At 45.5% G+C, this 20,083-nt stretch overlaps 1 protein-coding gene across 1 annotated transcript in view; it reads right to left on the bottom strand.

The window, feature by feature from the left end:
• The window catches only part of LOC115203988 (niban-like protein 1), a 76,009-nt gene that overhangs the window by 42,689 nt on the left and 13,237 nt on the right, over nt 1-20,083 (bottom strand). The window contains exons 4-5 of the mRNA XM_029769157.1: nt 19,771-19,876; nt 19,226-19,393 (exon numbers count right to left, since the gene is read on the bottom strand). Coding sequence (XP_029625017.1) covers nt 19,226-19,393; nt 19,771-19,876 — 274 coding nt within the window. The remainder of the gene's footprint in view (nt 1-19,225; nt 19,394-19,770; nt 19,877-20,083) is intronic.

Raw genomic sequence — 20,083 nt, 5'->3', positions numbered from 1 at the left:
AAAAAAGAAGAAATACCTTAATTACATAAGTATTCAGACCCTTTGCTAGGAGTCTCGAAATTGAGCTCAAGTGCATCCTGTTTCCATTGATCATCCCTGAGATGTTTCTACAACTTGGGAGTCCACCTTTGGTAAATTCAATTGATTGGACATGATTTGGAAAGGCACACACCCGTCTATATGAAGTCCCACAGTTGACAGTGCAAATCAGAGCAAAAACCAAGCAGTCAGGTCAAAGGAAATGTCCGTAGAGCTCCGAGACAGGATTGTGTCGAGGTACAGAAATGGGGACAGGTACCAAAACATTTCTGCAGATTGAAGGTCCAAGAACACAGTGGCCTCCATTCTTAAATTGTCTAGGGAGGTGATCAGGAACCTGATGGTTACTCTGACAGAGCTCCTCTGTGGAGATGGGTGAACCTTCCAGAAGGACAACCATCTCTGCAGCACTCCACCAATCAGGCCTTTTTGGTAGAGAGGCCAGACAGAAGCCACTCCAGAAAAGGCTTGATAGCCCGCTTGAAGTTTGCCAAAAGGCACCTGAAGGACTCTCAGACCATGAGAATCAAGATTCTCTGGTCTGATGAAACCAAGATTCAATTATTTGGCCTGAATGCCAAACTGCACATCTGGAGGAAACCTGGCACCATCCCTAAGGTGAAGCAGGTTGGTGGCAGCATCATGCTGTTGGGAAGTTTTTCATTGGGACTGGCAGACTAGTCAGGATCGAGGGAAAGATGAACGTAGCAAAAGTACAGAGAAATACTTGATTAAAACACCTGCTCCAGAACGCTCAGGAACCTTGGAAGGTGAACCGTCGCCCCAGTCTAGCAGGACAATGACCCTAAGCACACAGCCAAGACAAGGCAGGAGTGGCTTCGGGAAAAGTTTGAATGTCCTCGAGTGGCCCAGCCAGAGCCCAGACTGGAACCCCAATTGAACATCTCTGGAGAGACCTGAAAATAGCTGTGCAGCAATGCTCCCTATCCAACCTGACAGAGCTTGAGAGGATCTGCAGAGAAGAATGGGAGAAACTCCCCAAAATGCAGATGTGCCAAGCTTGTAGCGTCATACCCAAGAAGACTCGAGACTGTAAATCACTGCCAAAGGTGCTTCAGAGTCCTGAGTAAAGGGTCTGAATACTTATGTAAAATGTATTGTTTTTATTTTTAATACATTTGCTTTGTTAATATGGGGTATTGTGTGTAGACGATTAATGCCCATGATCCTCTCAATATGGAGCTGGTCCTCCCTTTGCTGCTCTAGCAGCCTCCACTCATCAGGGAAGGCTTTCCAACATTGCTGCGTGGACTTGCTTCCATTCAACCAAAAGAGCATTAGCGAGGTCGGGAACTGATGTTGGGCGATTAGGCCTGGCTCTCAGTCAGCGTTCCAATTTATGCACACAGCCCTGACCTGGGGTTCAGGTCAGGGCTGTGTGCAGGCCAGGCAAATTCTTTCACACCGAACTCGACAAACCATCTCTGTATGGACCTCACTTTGTGCACAGGGGACCAACAGTGGATGATAACAGTGCAGTGATCACCGCTTAAACAAGAAAAGGGCCTTCCCCAAAACTGTTGCCACAAAGTTGGAAGCACAGATTTGTCTTGAATGTATACTGTAGTGTTAAGATTTCCCTTCACTGGAACTAAGGGGCCTAACCTGGACAACAACAAAAGAAAAAAACAGCCCACCAAACTTTACAGTTGGTACTATGCATTTGGGCAGGTAGCGATCTCCTGGCATCCCCCAAACCCAGATTTGTCCATCAAATTGCCAGATGGTAAGTGTGATTCACCACTCGAGAAAGCGTTTCCACTGCTTCAGTGTCCAATGGCGGCGAGCAGCAAAGGGATGACCAACTCCATATTAATGCTCATGATTTTGGAATGAGATGTTTGGCGAGCTTTTGGTCATGTAGTGTACTTTTCTAAACCTTTAGGTGTATGGGTAATGAAGATGTCATTAACTGATAATACCATCACCTGCCACAGGTGAAGCCACAGGAACAAGTGGTTGTCATGGACACCAGGTATAACAGCCAAGAACAGCAACGAAGCCATTTTTGCCCAGTGACAACTGCCTGTGACTACTCTATAACTCTCTACGAAAGGGAAAAATAGAGAACTCAGACATTTTCTTCAATTCACACCATGGCACCCTATTCCCTATATAGTGCACTACTTTTGAAAAAGCCTGAGAACTCAAACTTACCCCAGCAAACAATCCATCCTCTGAATGTGATGCAAATCACTTTTATTGGACTGTACTTTATGATAACCAATTCCCCTGCGAAACCCAGAATATGCAGCAAGCCACACAATGTGTTTTTATCTGTGGTTAGAGACTTATGAGGGAAGCCTGAATGGTGTTTCTGTACTGGTCGGACTATATCGCCTTGCAGCATCTTCACTGTGTAAATGCTCTGGTTAGCACTTAACCCCTATTCAAAGCAGTTCTTTGAGCACAGTATCCTGCTCCCTGCAACCTATCCTTGGTGATATTCTAAGCAACAAGAGGCACTATACACTGAACCATACAGTCCTAGAAAGAAAAGAGTGAAATACTAAACGAGAATTCTGACCAATACAATTCCTCTAACGACTACTTCCAGTTCTGCTAACTACTACTTCTCAAATACAGTTGAGTACACCTGCAGGAAATGACATGCATGACAACATGCACATGGTAGTCATGTTATGTTGCCCTTCTAGTTATGTACATGAGGAGTACTGTCCTAAATGTGTTATATTCACTCACATGCAAGGATGCATAGAAACAGGCACGCCCCATCTAAACACGGAGGGCCTATAAGAGGAGTGAAACCTAACCTAGTACACTACAGACCCAAGAGCAACGGGCTGAGGACACAAACCAAATAGGCCAAAAAAAAAAAAAAAAAAAAACATACCATCCCCCCTTCGTACCTTCAATTACTATCAGTTGTAACTGTTGCCAGCTCAGCGTTCTTAACAGCCATGAGCAGACAGTTAAACTGCTAATGAGCACTGTCACTTCACTGCAGTGGAAGGAAGTGCACAGCAGGAATGTTGTGTCTTTAGAGGAGTGACTGGAGGGCTAGCAGGCCTGGACAGGTAGGGGATGTACCATGGCTCTGCTTGGCTCCAGAGGGGGGCCAACGAGGGGTGAACATTCTGGAGCATCTTCATGTTTGTAAAAGAAAGGTCGAAGACACTAGTCAACGTGCAGCTGGGTGTGTTAAGCCCACCCAATGTGGTGTGTAGGTGTTACTCAGACTATAAATAGGCAGATTACGGGTCTGAGAAAAATGATGTGCTTGTAGTTCTGGTAACTATACACTGCATGGCTCTAATACAACCAACTTACAAAAATGATAGAGAAAGCTTTACATCAATCAGCGGAATAAGTATGAGAAGACCTCTTCAAAGGAGGAAGTCTAAAATGGACACAAACATTGTCAGCACCATTGTGTGTGTGTGTGCTTTGATCCCAAGTAAACACGGGTCAGATCCTCCCAGGGCGTGGGTTGTTAATGGTCCAGACTCAAGTGTTTATTTAAAAAGGGCATTATGGGAAAGTGCTGAGGTAAAATCTGAGGACCAACAGTGGATGATAACAGTGCAGTGATCACCGTGTTATCGTTTAGCTGCGTCGGCCACCTGTGGGACCCAACAGGTCTGTTCATGTGATTTCGTCGGCGTGCTCTACTTCACTCAATTAATAAATCACTGTTATTGTTTCACCTTTCTGTGAAAGTGACCAAACCGTCTCCGTGCGGGCGTCCACCATCGTGCGCATGTTGAGTTTGTCTATCCTCACCAGACGCAAATCAGGACACACAAGTTGAAATATCAAAACGAACTCTGAACCAACTATAATCATTTGGGTAAAGGTCGAAACAAGAAAACATTCACAAACAGTTTGCTAGCTAATTTGTCCTGGGATATAAACATTGTTATTTAATCCTGAAATGCACAAGGTCCTCTACACTGACAATTAATCCACAGACAAAAAAAGGGGAAACCTAGTTAGTTTCTAGTAATCTCTCCTAGTTCAGTCTTCTTCAGACTTCATATGGCAGTTGGCAACCAACTTTAAAGGTGCATTACTGCCACCAACTGGACTGGAGTGTGGACCTCAGTTCATCTTTCAAATCTCCCACACCCCGAAGCTAGCCTTGAGCCAGGCCGATCTCCCGGCCTGCTCAGTGGACCCTATGATCACTTGGCTACACAGCTGATGCCTCCCGGACTATTCACTAACATGACTAGAAGCCACTACGTCACCGGAGTCCTGCCGTAAGCTCAAGACCTTTGCATAGGATGCACCAAAGTGGCTAACGCCCTTTTCCCGAAGCTAGCACCAGTTAGCCTCGAGCCAGGCGCATCTCCCGGCTAGCAAACAAAATTACTCCAGACACAATACCTCTTTTACCAATTTGGCCTGGACCCTTTGTTGACGCGGAGCCCCGCCGATCCATCACGACTGGTCTGCCGATGTAAATCCGTCTGATGTCCGGCAAATGCCAGTTGAGGGCACGTCGCTGACACCCTTGTCCCAAAGCTAGCACCAGTTAGCCTCGAACCAGGCGCATCTCCCGGCTAGCGTATTAACGACTACCTAACAGGCTTCCCTGTTCCATCTATTGCTGTTCAATGGACCCTATGATCACTTGGCTACATAGTTGATGCCTGCTGGACTGTTCATTAATCACAGTACTCAATTTTGTTTATCGGCTCCAGCCTCGAACTCAGGCCCTGTGTGTAGTTAACTGACCCTCTATGCACATTCATCGCCATTTTACCTGTTGTTGTCTTAGCTGTTGTGGTCTTAGCTAGCTCTCCCAATCAACACCTGTGATTGCTTTATGCCACTCTCTAATGTCAATATGCCTTGTATACGGTTTAGGGTAGTTATCATTGTTTTATTTTACTGCGGAGCCCCTAGTCCCACTCAATATGCCTCAAATAGCTCTTTTGTCCCACCTCCCACACATCTGGTGACCTCACCTAGCATAACTAGTGCCTCTAGATGCAACCTCTTATCGTCACGCAATGCCTAGGTTTACCTCCACTGTACCCGCACCCTACCCGTCTGTACATTATGCACTGAATCTATCCTACCACGCCCAGAAATCTGCTCCTTTTATTCTCTGTTCCGAACGCACTAGACGACCAGTTCTGACAGCCTTTAGCCATACCCTCAACCTACTCCTCTGTTCCTCGGGTGATGTGGAGGTTAACCCAGGCCCTGCGTGTCCCCAGGCACTCATTTGTTGACTTCTGTAACCGTAAAAGCCTTGGTTTCATGCATGTTAACATCAGAAGCCTCCTCCCTAAGTTTGTTTTACTCACTGCTTTAGCACACTCCACCAACCCTGATGTCCTTGACGTGTCTGAATCCTGGCTTAGGAAGGCCATCAAATTCTGAAATGTTCATCCAACTACAACGTTTTCCGTCAAGATAGAACTGCCAAAGGGGGAGGAGCTGCAATCTACTGCAGAGAGAACTTTGCAGGCTGTCATACTTTCCAGGTCTATGCCCAAACAGTTCGAGCTTCTAATTAAAAAAAATGAAACTCTCCAGAAATAAGTCTCACTGTTGCTGCCTGTTATAGACCCCCCTCAGCTCCCAGCTGTGCCCTGGACACCATATGTGAATTGATTGCCCCCCATCTATCGTCAGAGTTCCGTCTGTTAGGTGACCTAAACTGGGATATGCTTAACACACAGGCCGTCCTACAATTTAGGGTAGATGCCCTCAATCTCACCAGGTGGGTTCCTAATCCCTAAATCCGTAAACATGGGCACCCTCAGATATTATCCTGACCAACTTGCCCTACAAATACACCTCTGCTGTTTTCAATCTGGATCTCTGCGATCACTGCCTGCACCCGTTATGGGTCCGCAGTCAAACAACCACCCCTCACTGTCAAACGATCCCTAAAAAAAATAAAAAAAATTTAAAAAAAAAATTCAGCAAGCAGGCCTTTCTAATCGACCTGGCCCGGGTATCCTTGAAGGATATTGACCTCATCCCGTCAGTAGAGGATGCCTGGTTGTTCTTTAAAAGTAATTTCCTGACCATCTTAAATAAGCATGCCCCTTTCAAAAAATGTAACACTAAGAACAGATATCGCCCTTGGTTCACTCCAGACCTGACTGCCCTCGCTCGACCAGCACAAAAACATCCTGTGGCGTACTGCATTAGCGTCGAATAGTCCCCGCAATATGCAACTTTTCAGGGAAGTCAGGAACCAAGACACACAGTCAGTCAAGAAAGCAAAGGTTAGCGTTTTCAAACAGAAACTTGCATCCTGTAGCTCCAACTCCAAAACGTTCTGGGACACTAAAGTCCATGGAGAATAAGAGCACCTCCTCCCAGCTGCCCACTGCACCGAGGCTAAGAAACACTGTTACCACTGATAAATCCTCGATAATTTAAATAAGCATCTCTACGGCTGGCTATGCATTCCTCCTGGCTACCCCAACCCCGGCCAACAGCGCCGCACCTCCTGCAGCTACTTGCCCAAGCCTCCAGCTTCTCCTTCACCCAAATAGCTGATGTTCTGAAAGAGCTGCAAATCCTGGACCCGTACAAGTCAGCTGGGCTAGACAATCTGGACCCTCTTTCTAAAATGATCCGCCGCCATTGTTCCAACCCCTATAACTAGTCTGTTCAACCGCTTTCATATCGTCTGAGATTCCCAAAGATTGGAAAGCACTCTCTTCAATGGGGGTGACACTCTAGACCCAAACTGTTACAGACCTATATCCATCCTGCCCTGCCTTTCTAAAAAGTCATGTTAAACAGATCACTGACCATTTCGAATCCCACCGTACCTTCTCAGGTGTACAATCCGGTATCCTAGCTGGTCACGGGTGCACCTTATCCAAGCTCAAGGTCCTAAACGAGATCATAACCGCCATTGATAAGACAGTACTGTGCAGCCATCTTCGTCGACCCGGCCAAGGCTTTCGACTCTCAATCACCGCATTCTTATCGGCAGACTCAATAGCCTTGGTTTCTCAAATGATTGCCTCGCCTGGTTCACCAACTACTTCTCAGATAGAGTTCAGTGTGTCAAATCGGAGGGCCTGTTGTCTGGACCTCTGGCAGTCTATGAGGGTACCACAGGGTTCAATTCTCGGGCCGACTCTTCTCATTCATTATCTCTCAATGATGTCGCTCTTGCTGCAGGTGATTGCTTGATCCACCTCTACGCAGACGACACCATTCTGTATACATCTGGCCCTTCTTTGGATGCTGTGTTACCTAACCTCCAAACAAGCTTCAATGCCATACAACACTCCTTCCGTGGCCTCCACATGCTCCTTAATGCTAGTAAAACTAAATGCATACTCTTCAACCGATCGCTGTCCTCACCTGCCCGACTAGCATCACTACTCTGGACGGTTCTGACTTAGAATATGTGGACAACTACAAATACCTAGGTATCTGGTTAGACTGTAAACTCTCCTTCCAGACTCATTAAGCATCTCCAATCAAATCTAGAATCAACTTCCCATTAAGCAACAAAGCCTCCTTCACTCACGCTGCCAAACATACCCTCGTTAAACTGACTATCCTACCGATCCTTGACTTCGGCAATGTCATTTACAAAATAGCCTCCAACACTCTACTCAGCAAACTGGATGTAGTCTATCACAGTGCCATCCGTTTTGTCACCAAAGCCCAATATATCCCCCACCACTGAGACCTGTATGCTCTCGTCGGCTGGCCCTTGCTACATATTCGTCGCCAAACCCACTGGCTCCAGGTCATCTATAAGTCTTTGCAAGGTAAAGCCCCGCCTTATCTCAGCTCACTGGTCACCATAGCAATACCCTCTCATAGAACGTGCTCCAGCAGGTATATCTCACTGGTCATCCCCAAAGCCAACACCTACTTTGGCCGGCTTTCCTTCCAGTTCTCTGCTGCCAATGACTGGAACAATTCGCTGACGTTCGAGACATATCTCCCTCACTAACTTTAAGCATCAGCTATCTGAGCAGCTTATCGATCGCTGCAGCTGTACACAGCCCATCTGTAAATAGCCCATCCAACTACCTACCTCATCCACATATTGTTTTTATTTATTGACCTTTTTTTGCACACCAGTATTTCTACTTGCACATCTATCACTCGTGTTAATTTGCTAAATTGTAATTACTTCGCTACTATGGCGTATTTATTGCCTTACCTCCTTACTCCATTTGCACACTGTATATAGATGTTTATTTTGTGTTATTGACTGTACGTTTGTTTATCCCATGTGTAACTTGTTTTTGTCGCACTGCTTTGCTTTATCTTGGTCAGGTCGCAGTTGCAAATGAGAACTTTTTTTCAAATGGCCTACCTGGTTAAATAAAGGTGAAATAAATATAAATTCAACGTGGGTATATGCTCATAAAAACCAATGAGATGGGAGACACAGGACTTGTAGCGTGTCAAGTGTCTAAAAAAAGAACCAACACCTGACTACGCAGACACTCGTTGAAGCTCGCACGTAGTTCGGATGAAATGATTGAATAAAGTGTACATTTACTTTTTTGCAACGCTCACGCAATGCAGCTGGTGTGGTCAGCATGTAATTCAATTTCTCACTTCTCCATGGTTGTGTCCCAAATGGACCCCTATTGCCTATAGAGAGCACTATGCGCCATTTGGTAGGCATCCCATATTGACTACATTCCTGGTCAGGCTCTACGTCTTCATCACGGAAAACTCACTCTAATTCTGATGTCACATAGGACAGTCAACCGATTAGAGTTCTTTTGGACATGGAATGCCAGAGTTCAAAACTGAACAATTGTAAGAAAATAAAGTCAAAGCAAGACCGATGCACGTCTTTTCGTAGCTTATTTTAGCACTTCATGGAACACATTGCCTTAAATGGACTTTTTTATTTTAAGCTAGTGCTGCTAGCTGTGGCTTTTAACATTATTGCTACCGATGGCGATCCAATGGATATCAATGGCCATTGACTGTCCAATGCTACTGCTGTGACATGTTCACTAACCAAAAAAGGGACAGAGTGGAAGTGCCATTGGTGTGACATCGGGCGGCTACAGAAGGACGTTCGCCGGCTATCCGATGAGCTGAATCAGAGCCTTATTGAGGAGTTCACCAACGTAGCTATAGCCCAGGCTAAAAATATCTGCACTGAACATCTTGCCCAGGGTGGTGGAGAGTTGGGCGAAGTTGATCTGTCCCACTTCACCACAGAGACTGGGCCGAGATGGTTACACTAAAGGGCACGAGCGAGCTGTGACTTGGAGGATCCATTCCACCTGGCAAACAGATTTGCACCGCTGGAAGTGGATTATCTGACCCCAGGAGCCCACTCTGGTCCTGGATACCCCGATGCCAGGCAAGTGCTCGCCAACATCAAACATCAGTCCCTCTACCCATGTCCACTTTCAGCCAGAATGTGTCCTCTGTCCCAAACAGGGGAACACCTCACCGCTGGGTTTCCACGACATCGGAGCACCGAACCAACGGAGGCTCTCGTCACCCCCGTAACACCCCCCTCTCTCCCACGGCGCTCCTCACTGCACCGTGCAGCCCCTCAATGATTGTTGGGGAAAACCACACTGTGGAACAGGATACAATTATATAAAAACTGATTGTAAAATGTGCTGGAGTACCTTAAATGAAATTCTAGGCTATAAAGCTAACTCGGCTCCATCCTTCATTAGAACAGATCAATGAAAACCCTTTGATATTGCCAACCACCTGAATTGCTTTTTTGTTGACAAGATTAGCAAACGTAGTCTTCATAATCGGACAAAATAATGAAAGGCAAGCACTGTAGTTGAGTGCGGCAATGTGGAAGAGAAATCTGGATAGTCAATTCATGAGGTCAGTACTGGAATACATCGCAACTCCTGTTTGCCAAATCTTGAATTTAAGCCTCGAAGATGGTATGTGCCCTCAGGCCTGGAGAAAGGCAAAGGTCATTCCACTGCCCAAGAATAACAAAGCACCCTTTAAATAGTTCAAACAGCCGACTATAAAATCGGCATGTTACCGATGCATAGAAAACTTTGGAAAAAAATTAAGATTTTTTTTTTACATTAAACAAATTGGAAAAGGACTTTCAGCAAGGTTATAGGGAAGGACACTCCATTCTCGGAACTTACACAAATGACTGATTGGCTGAAATAAATTGATAAGAGGCTTGTGGGAGTTGTTTTTGCTAAGACTTCCGTGCAGCTTTTGATATCATTGATCATAAACTATTGCTGAAAGAAAAACCTAGATGTTACGGATTCACATCCTCTGCCTTATCATGGATTGAGAGTTACATACATTACCTTGGGAAAGTATTCAGACCCCTTGACTTTAACCACATTGTTACGTTACATCCTTGTTCTAAAATGTATCAAAACACCCCCCCCCCCCCAATCTACACACATTACCCCATAATGACAAAGCAAAAACCGGTTTAGACATTTTTGCTATAATTATTATTTTTATTTTTTAAATACACAAGTATTCAGACCCTTTACTCAGTACTTTGTTAAAGCACATTCAGCAGCAATTAGAGCCTTGAGTATTCTTGGGTATGACACTACAAGCTTGGCACACCTGTATTTGGGGCGTTTCTCCCATTCTTCTCTGCAGATCTTCTCAAGCTCTGTCAGGTTGGATGGGGAGCGTTGCTACACAGCTATTTTCAGGTCTCTCCAGAGATGCTCGATCAGGTTTCGTCAGACCAGAGAATCTTGTTTCTCATGGTCTGAGAGTCTTTAGGTGCCTTTTGTTAAATTCCAAGCGGGCAGTCATGTGGCTTCCGACTGGCCACTCTACCATAAAGGCCTGATTGGTGTAGTGCTGCAGAGATAGGAGAACCTTCCAGAAGGACAACTACCTCCACAGAGGAATTCTAGAAATCCGTCAGAGTGACCATCAGGTTCCTGGTCACCTCCCTGAGGCCCTTCTCCTCCGATTGCTCAGTTTGGCCAGCTCTAGGAAAGAGTCTTGGTGGTTCCAAACTTCTTCCATTTAAGAATGATGGAGGCCACTGTGCTCTTGGGGACCTTCAATGCTGCATAAATGTTTTGGTACCCTTCACCAGATCTGTGCCTTGACACAATCCTGTCTCGGCGCTCTACAGACAATTTCTTCAACCTCATGGCTTGGTTTTTGCTCTGACAGGAACTGTCAACTGTGGGACCTTATATAGACAGGTGTGTGCCTTTCCAAATCATGTCCAATCAATTGAATGTACCACAGGTGAACTCCAATCAAGTTGTAGAAACATCTCAAGGATGATACATGGAAACCGGATGCAGCCGAGCTCAATTTCAAGTCTCATAGCAAAGGGTCTGATTACTTATGTAAAAAAAGGTGTTTTTTTATTTGAAATACATTTGCACTGCCCTTGAATAAAAGCCTGTGTGTACGCTGACGATGCAACAGTATACACGTCGGGTACGAAAGTAAAATAAATAATTGACACCTAACAGAGCTCCAGTCAGTTTCAGAATGGGTAACTAGCAATAGGCTGGTGCTAAATATCAAAACAAATAAACGCATAGTTTTTGGGACAAATCAATTGCTCAACCCTAAACCTCATCTAGATCTATTATTGAATAATGTGGTGATTGAGCAAGTTGAGGAGACTAAACTGCTGGGTGTAACCCTAGATAGCAAGCCATCATGGTCAAAACATATTCAGTGGTTGTTAAAATGGGAAGAGGTTGTCTGTCCATGATAAGGTGCTGCTTTGTTTTGACATCTCAAATCAACCAGACAGGTCCTACTGGCCCTTGTCACACCTGGACTTGTGTGGTCATGTGCGGCAAAGGACGTAGGCAAATTGCAGTTGCTCCAGAACAGAGCAGCACATCGTGCACTTAGATGTACACGGAGCACGAATCTCATTGGCATGCATGTTAATCTCTCCTAGCTCAAAGTAGAGGAGAGATTAACTGCGTCACTATTGGTCTTTGTGTGAGGTGTTGAAGGTACTGAACTGTCTGTTCAAGCAGTTGGCACACAGTTCGGACACTCATGAGTACCACACGACATGCAACCAGAGGTCTCTTCACAGTCCCCCGGTCCAGAACAGAGGCTGGGAAACACAGTATTAAATAGAGCCTTGACTACATGGAACTCTGCCACTCAAGCTAGCAATACATTTATTTTTTAAAACACACCTTACGGCAGGACAGGGAGGAGACAGACATTTTTATTAGGGCTGTCAGTTTTTTTGACGCCATTAACACATTTTGTTAGTTTGATCCCCTGAACCATCCATAGTTCAAATTCAAGCCCATCCACCTGATGTGCTAGTTTGACAACCACTTTCCTGGCTAGCTACTTGTATGACTGAATGATGGTGAATGGTAGTAAGGGGCTTTCAATATGCCAAATTCAATTTTAATCCCTCCCAGGTGGCTCTCTGGATAAAACTCTGTAATTTGCATCTACCGCAATGCTGAATTTGTTTATCACCGAAGTGCATCGAGTCCTCGTTATCATTTACAAGCAAAACACACCGTTGATGCTGGCAATACAAGTAACGCTACCAGTAACAATGGAGGACATCATCGGCAGGCTAAGCTAGAGTGAGCGTGCGGGAGACCGATGGACAAGTCGACGAGCAGCAAGCTAACACAAACAATAACACTGGACTTCGGTGATAAAACCACAACTACCCTGGGGTTACTGCGCACCATCTTTTTTTTTTTTTTTTTTTAAATAAATACAAATATTTAAAAAATAATAATAATAATAATAATAATAATAATAAGTGAAAACTGCCTTTACACGCGCACAGAAGAGATGCACTATGCTGAAATGTGCGCCGAGCATGTCATGGATGTAGCAAAACAGTTGAACATTGAAAACAAAGTAACCACACTTTGCACAGAACATGACCGCATCCGAGTGACATCTGCCTTTTGAAAACCTGCCCTGCACAGTCTCCAAAAAGGCCCATCAGTGTCCCTACAGAACAGCAGGTTCGACAAAGCCCTTGCTAGCCAAACGCTGAAAAATTGTTGGTCATTTCAAAACACAGCCCACCAAAAAAGGTGCAGAGCTAGGACATTATCAAGTTGCAAATGGACAAAAAAAGGAGTCACTTGCACAAGATGTCAAAACAAGATGGATTTCCACTCTGGAAATGGTAAAGCTTGTCCACAGAAATCAACCACAGAGATGCTCTGGCCCAACAGAAAAACATCACCATGCCAACCACAGCTGAACTGGAGAAACTGCGGGCACTACTGGGCCCTGCAGGTAATCTATCACACCATTAGTGTTATAATATGTGAGTGAGTGAGTGTAAATTGTCTGCGTGTGTGTCTGTGGACAACAAGTCTCATAATTGACTGAAGTGATTGAAAGATCTTCCACTGCAGGTACTTGACTGAACTTGCTCAGTGGTGCCTGCTTTGTGCCATCGCCTTCAGATGATGGAAAGCTCTGATGATTTTTTGCCTGTGTGGTAAGATTCAAGCTGAAGTTGGACACATACACATGGTTAACAGATGTTAATGCGAATGTAGAGAAATGCTTGTGCTTCAGGTTCCGACAGTGGAGTAATATCTAACAATTCCAACACACAAATCTAAAAGGGCGAATGAGAATATGTACATAAACTCAGCAAAAAAAAACGTCCTCACTGTCAACTGTGTTTATTTTCAGCAAACTTAACGTGTAAATATTTGTATGAACATAACAAGATTCAACAACTGAGACACTGAACAAGTTCCACAGACATATGACTAACAGAAATGGAATAATGTGTCCCTGAACAAAGGGGGGTGTCAAAATCAAAAGTCAGTCAATGCAGCTGGTGGCCACACCAGATACTAAGTACTGCAGTACATCTCCTCATGGACTGCACCAGATTTGCCCGTTCTTGCTGTGAGATGTTACCCCACTCCTCCACAAAGGCACCTGCAAGTTCCCGGACATTTCGGGGAGGGGGGGGGGGGGGGGGTATGGCCCTAGCCCTCACCCTCCGATCCAACAGGTCCCAGATGTGTTCAATGGGATTGAGATCCGGGCTCGTCGCTGGCCATGGCAGAACACTGACATTCCTGCCTTGCAGGAAATCACGCCCAGAACAAGCAAAACGGCTGGTGGCATTGTCATGCTGGAGGGTCATGTCAGGATGACCTCGCCTTCTGGATGGTAGCGTTGTGAACAGGCAGTGGTTCGGGGGGAGGTGTTGTCCTTGATCTTTTGGGCCTTCCTGTGACATCGGGTGCTGTAGGTGTCATGGAGGGCAGGTAGTTTGCCCCCGGTGATGCGTTGGGCAGACCGCACCACCCTCTGAGAGCCTTGCAGTTGAGGGCGGTGCAGTTGCCGTACCAGGCTGTGATGCAGCCCGACAGGATGCTCTCAATTGAGCATCTGTAAAAAGTTTGTCAGAGTTTTGGGTGACAAGACACATTGTCAGCCTCCTGAGGTTGAAGAGGTGGTGTTGCGCCTTCACCACACTGCCCGTGTGGGTGGACCATTTCAGTTTGTCTGTGATGTGTATGCCGAGGAACATAAAAAATAAAAAAAATAAAAAAAACTTTACACCTTCTCCACTGCTGTCCCTCCGATGTGGATAGGGGGGGTGCTCGCTCTGCTGTTTCCTGAAGTCCACAATCATCTCCTTTGTGTTGTTGACGTTGAGTGAGAGGTTGTTTTCCTGACACCACACTCCGAGTGCCCTCACCTCCTCCCTGCAGACTGTCGCGTCATTGTTGGTAATCAAGCCCACTACTGTTGTGTCATCTGCAAACCTGATTGAGTTGGAGACGTATATAGCCACGCAGTCGTGGGTGAACAGGAGGGGGCTGAGCACACACACCCTTGTGGGGCCCCAGTGTTGAGGGTCAGCGAAGTAGAGATGTTTCCTACCTTCACCACCTTGGGGCGGCCCTTCAGAAAGTCCAGGACCCAATTGCACAGGGCGGGGTTGAGACCCAGGGCCTCCAGCTTGATGAGCACTATGGTGTTGAATGCTGAGCTGTAGTCAATGAAAAGCATTCTTACATAGGTATTCCTCTTGTCCAGATGGGATAGGGCAGTGTGCAATGTGATGGTAAATGCGTCATCGGTGGACCTGTTGGGGCGGTATGCAAACTGAAGTGGGTCTAGGGTAGCCGATAAGGTGGAGGTGATATGATCCTTGACTAGCCTCTCAAAGCACTTCATGATGACAGGAGTGCTACGGCGCGGTAGTCATTTAGTTCAGTTATCTTTGCCTTCTTGGGTACAGGAACAATGGTAGCCATCTTGAAGCATCTGGGGACAACAGACTGGCATAGGTAGCGATTGAATATGTCCGTAAACACACCAGCCAGCTGGTCTGTGCATGCTCTGAGGAAGTGGATAGGGATGCTATCTGGGCCAGCAGCCCTGCGAGGTTTGACACATTTAAATGTTTTACTCACGTCAGCCACTGATGAGAGGTGGTGGTGGTGCGGGGGGGGGGGCACCACCTTGTCCCTGTACCGGCATTTCGCTTGTTTGATTGCCTTGGAGGGAATAACTACACTGTTTATATTCAGCCATATTTCCAGACCTCGTTCCATGATTAAATGAGGTGGTTCGCGCTTTCAGTTTTGCACGAATGCCACCGTCCATCCACGGTTTCTGGTTAGGGTAGGTTTTAGTCACAGTGGGTATAACATCTCTAAAGCACTTCTTAATAAACTCACTCACCGAGTCAGCGTATAGATCGATGTTGTTCTGAGGCTGGCCGGAACATATTCCAGTCCTCGTGATCAAAACAATCTTTAAGCGTGGCTTCCGATTGGTCAGACCAGCTGCCTATAAGACGGTAGGAGCAAGATGGCATCGTGGTCAGATTTGCCGAAGGGAAGGCGGGGAGGGCTTTGTATGCATCGTGGACGTTAGAGTAGCAGTGGTCGAGAGTATTACCCCTGCGCGTGGTGCAATCAATATGCTGATAGAATTTAGGTAGCCTTGTTCTCAAATTTGCTTTGGTAAAATCCCCAGCTACAATAAATGCAGCCTCGGGATATATGGTTTCCAGTTTACATAGAGTTCAGTGAGGTTCCATGAGGGCCGTCCTGGTGTGTGCTTGAGGGGGAATGTACACAGCTGTGACTATAACTGACGAGAATTCTCTTGGTAGGTAAAATGTCTGACATCTTATTGTAAGGAATTCTAGGTCGGGTGAGCAGGACTTGAGTTCCTGTACGTTATGATTACACCATGAGTCGTTAGTCAAAGCATACACCCCCGCCCTTCCTCTTCCCAGAGAGGTGTTTATCTCTGTCGGCGCGATGCATGGAGAAGCCCGGTGGCTGAACCAATTCCGACAACATATCCCGAGAGAGCCATGTTTCCATGAAACTGAGAATATTACAATTGCTGATGTCTCTCTGGAAGGCAACCCTTGCTCGAATTTCGTCTACCTTGTTGTCAAGAGACTAAACATTGGCTAGTAGCATACTTGGGAGCGGTGGGTGATGTTCACGTCTACGGAGACTGACCAGGTGGCCGCTCCGTCTGCGGTGCCGTTGTTTTGGGTTGGCTACTGGGATTAGATCCATTGTCCTGGGTGGTGGTCTGAACAGAGGCTCCGCTTTGGGAAAGCCGTATTACTGGTCGCAATGTTGGTAAGTTGACGTTGCTCTTATATCCAATAGTTCTTCCCGGCTGTATGTAATAAGACTTAAGATTTCCCAGGGTAGCAATGTAAGAAATAATATAAAAATAAAAACGGCATAGTTTCCTAAGAACTCAAAGCGAGGCGACCCTCTCTCCTCTTATAGACCTGGAGAAACCAACAGAAAACACCAACCTCACATGGCTGAAGATCGCCACAGCATTCGACCCAAGGTTTAAAACTACTTCAGGATAAGTGGGTCCCCTGCGGGATGGTTGAGCTAATGTAGGCTAATGCGATCAGCATGAGGTTGTAAGTAACAAGACAATTTCCCAGGACATAGATATATCTTATATTGGCAGAAAGATTAACAAGAATTGAAGCTAACTGCACTGTCCAATTTACAGTAGCTATTACAGTGAATACCATGCTATTGTTTGAGGGCAGTGCACAGTTTTGAACATGAAAAGTTAAACAAATGAAGCACATTTGGGCAGTCTTGATACAACATCCTGAACAGAAATGCAATGGTTCATTGGATCAGTCTAAAACTTGCATACACTGCTGCTGTCTAGTGGCCAAAATCTAAATTGTACCTGGGCTGGAATAATACATTATGGCCTCTCTTGCATTTCAAACACGGTACAAAAAAAACAACAAAAAAAAGTGTTTTTTCTTTGTATTATCTTTGACCAGATCTAAATGTGTTATATTCTCCTACATTCCTTTCACATTTCCACAAAAGCCAAAGTGTTTCCTTTCAAATGGTACCAAGAATATGCATATCCTTGCTTCAGGGCCTGAGCTACGGGCAGTTAGATTTGGGTATGTCATTTTAGGCAAAAATTGAAAAAAGGGGCCAATCCTTAAGGACCTGAAGTGCCTTCCCAGACCTGACAGGGGTGAGGTGTGGGCTTTGGTCAGCAACTTGCTGAAGGAAGAGAGGCCTGCACAGCAACCTGATAAAGCAACCTGGCAGAGCCAGCAAAGAAGAAAGCTGCCCTCTTGTTGAGTTCTTTTGAGTCTGATGGAGGAGTCCATTGAGAAAATGTGTGGAGCGTTACAAAGCAGAGCCCAGCATCAACATGGACATTAGTCCCGTGTAGCTCAGTTGGTAGAGCATGGTGTTTGCAACGCCAGGGTTGTGGGTTCGATTCCCACAGGGGACCAGTACGGAGAAAAAAAATGAAATGTATGCATTCACTACTGTAAGTCGCTCTGGATAACAACGTCTGCTAAATGACTAAAATGTAATGGAGGACTGTCCACTACATTGGTGGTCACAGCATGCAGGGGCAGACACCAGGCTGGCCTGCATTGCACAAATGTACCTGGCAATGCCTGCCTGAGAGGTTGTTTTCACTCTCTGGGCATATCGTACAGAAAAAGAGCAGCTTCATTATCTGAAAATGACAACATGCTTATTTATCTTAGCAACTGGCTCAGTGAAAAGAAAAAGGAGGATGACTGAAGTCTATGGTCATAGGCTTATGTGTGGAATTCATGACATTGTTGGACAGGTTTATGCCCTTTGTATCCATAGAGACAGTTATTTTCTTTCTTATAGCCAACCCTCCAATTAGTATTTGGTAGAACAATCATTTGGAATGGCTGAAGCTTTAACTGTGTGTGTGTGTGTGTGAAAACGTATGAGGGAGTAGCCCTACTGGGTGCATTAGTAACTTAGAGGACTTTTGTATTGCTTAACTTGTTTATGGTGAATATGCCATTAAAAACATGCTTATAACTCAATACAACTTTTATTTTTATGGACAAATCTTTATTTCGCACCATATTTGTGAGAAAAAAAAATGCGATTTATCGCAATTATTTTAATCGTTTGACAGTCCTCATTTTTATATATTCTGTATAGTATTATGCATTGCATTCTGTGATGTATATTATGTATTACATTTCTTGTATTTTGTTCCCTGCAGCAGCGGCTAATTGGGGATCCTAATGAAATACTAAACAAATAAGTCTCTTTATATGCTCCGCGAGGTAGGGGAATACACAAACACTCCACATTTACTACTGTGATTGTGGGGAGGTGAGGGGAGTTTCACCTCATCCAACAGCAATGTTTACTGTGTAGCACCCTGCACTCACCACACCAGGCTGTATTCATCTGGTGTGTGAGCCAGGACAGATCAAATGACTGATTGGTTAATGGAGCATCCTGTCTGGGTTGTTTACTTGTAGATGCATCGCGCTACAGAAAGAAGATAGGAACCTATGTCTGGTTCTGGATTGGACAAGGCTCACATTTATTGAATTGGGGTAATAAAGAATTAGACCACACCCTGCCACTCACATGCCCTCCAGGACTCAGAGTAGAGGAACGCCGCTCCAGACTATCATAACCAAGTCATAACTTTTAAAAAACATTCCTGCCTGGCTGCATTTCACTCTCACTGATAGAACAGCTCATTGAGATGGTATGCAAACGCTCACATAGTGAAACACACACACCCTGGTCTGTGTTGTGAACAATGGCAGAAGAGCAATAATTGGCCAGGGTGGAGCTGAGGGAGAGTCTGTTGCTCCCTACCTGTCATCCCCTTCCTGTCATCCAGAACCACCAAATGGCTGTGTGTGTGTGTACTGTATGTGTTAACTGTGTCATGTGTTCACACAGCTCCTCACCATTGTTGCTGTGCCTGACACAGTCCTGGAGCACAGCGTGCCACTTCGTCTGCTCCTTCTCTGTCAGCACACAGAAGTAGTGGTGACGGGCGTACGGGTGCCACAGGATCAGGGGGAACTGGGTGGCACCCTTGACAAATGGACCACTGCCCACCTTAGCCTTTACACCTGAAAACACACACACACACACACTTAGTGTTCATAGCTTCGTCATCAGGGTTGTATTCACTAGTCACCAAATGGAAGAAAACGGACTGATTGCTAAACTTTTACTAGTGTGCCCTAGGGCTCTATTCAAATCAGTATCGCGGAAGTTCAGAGTTACAGCGCGATTGCCTTTAAATTTCAATGTCCCCGCATTAGCCGAGAACGCATTTACGGAAAACGTAACGCTTTAGCAAACCATATTGAATAGAGCCCCTAATGAATACGGCCCAGCGAGCCACTGAGGACTTTAGTACTTGATCTCACATTGGATGAAGTGCTGGTTCAACGACAACGCAACAGTGTTTCATGATCGGCCGTTACCAAATCGTCTCTCTCACCTGGCAGGCTGGTGCTGACCAGATCCAGGTATTCTTCCATGGAGGTCAGAGCTTTGTATCCGGCACAGTTGATGGTTCCTCTAGGGTGCAAGCCCCTCTCGTGAGCCTATCAGAGAGCACGGAGTGAGAAGGGGGTAGTTTCAAGGAGAGAGGGTGAAAAAAAAAAACATTTAAAAAAAAGTACAAGCCGTTCAGAACCGTCAACCCACAGCTAAAGTTGTGACCCAAATGATTCAGACTAGCTGACATTGAAGTTTGGTTATGAAGGTAAACAAGCAAGAAAATATATATAGTTTCAGTTTTTCCAACCACT

Source organism: Salmo trutta, chromosome 12 (genome assembly GCF_901001165.1).
Source record: "Salmo trutta chromosome 12, fSalTru1.1, whole genome shotgun sequence".
NCBI lineage: Eukaryota > Metazoa > Chordata > Actinopteri > Salmoniformes > Salmonidae > Salmo > Salmo trutta.
Note: the sequence above shows the minus strand (reverse complement) of the source record. Positions and strands in the feature narration are given on the sequence as shown.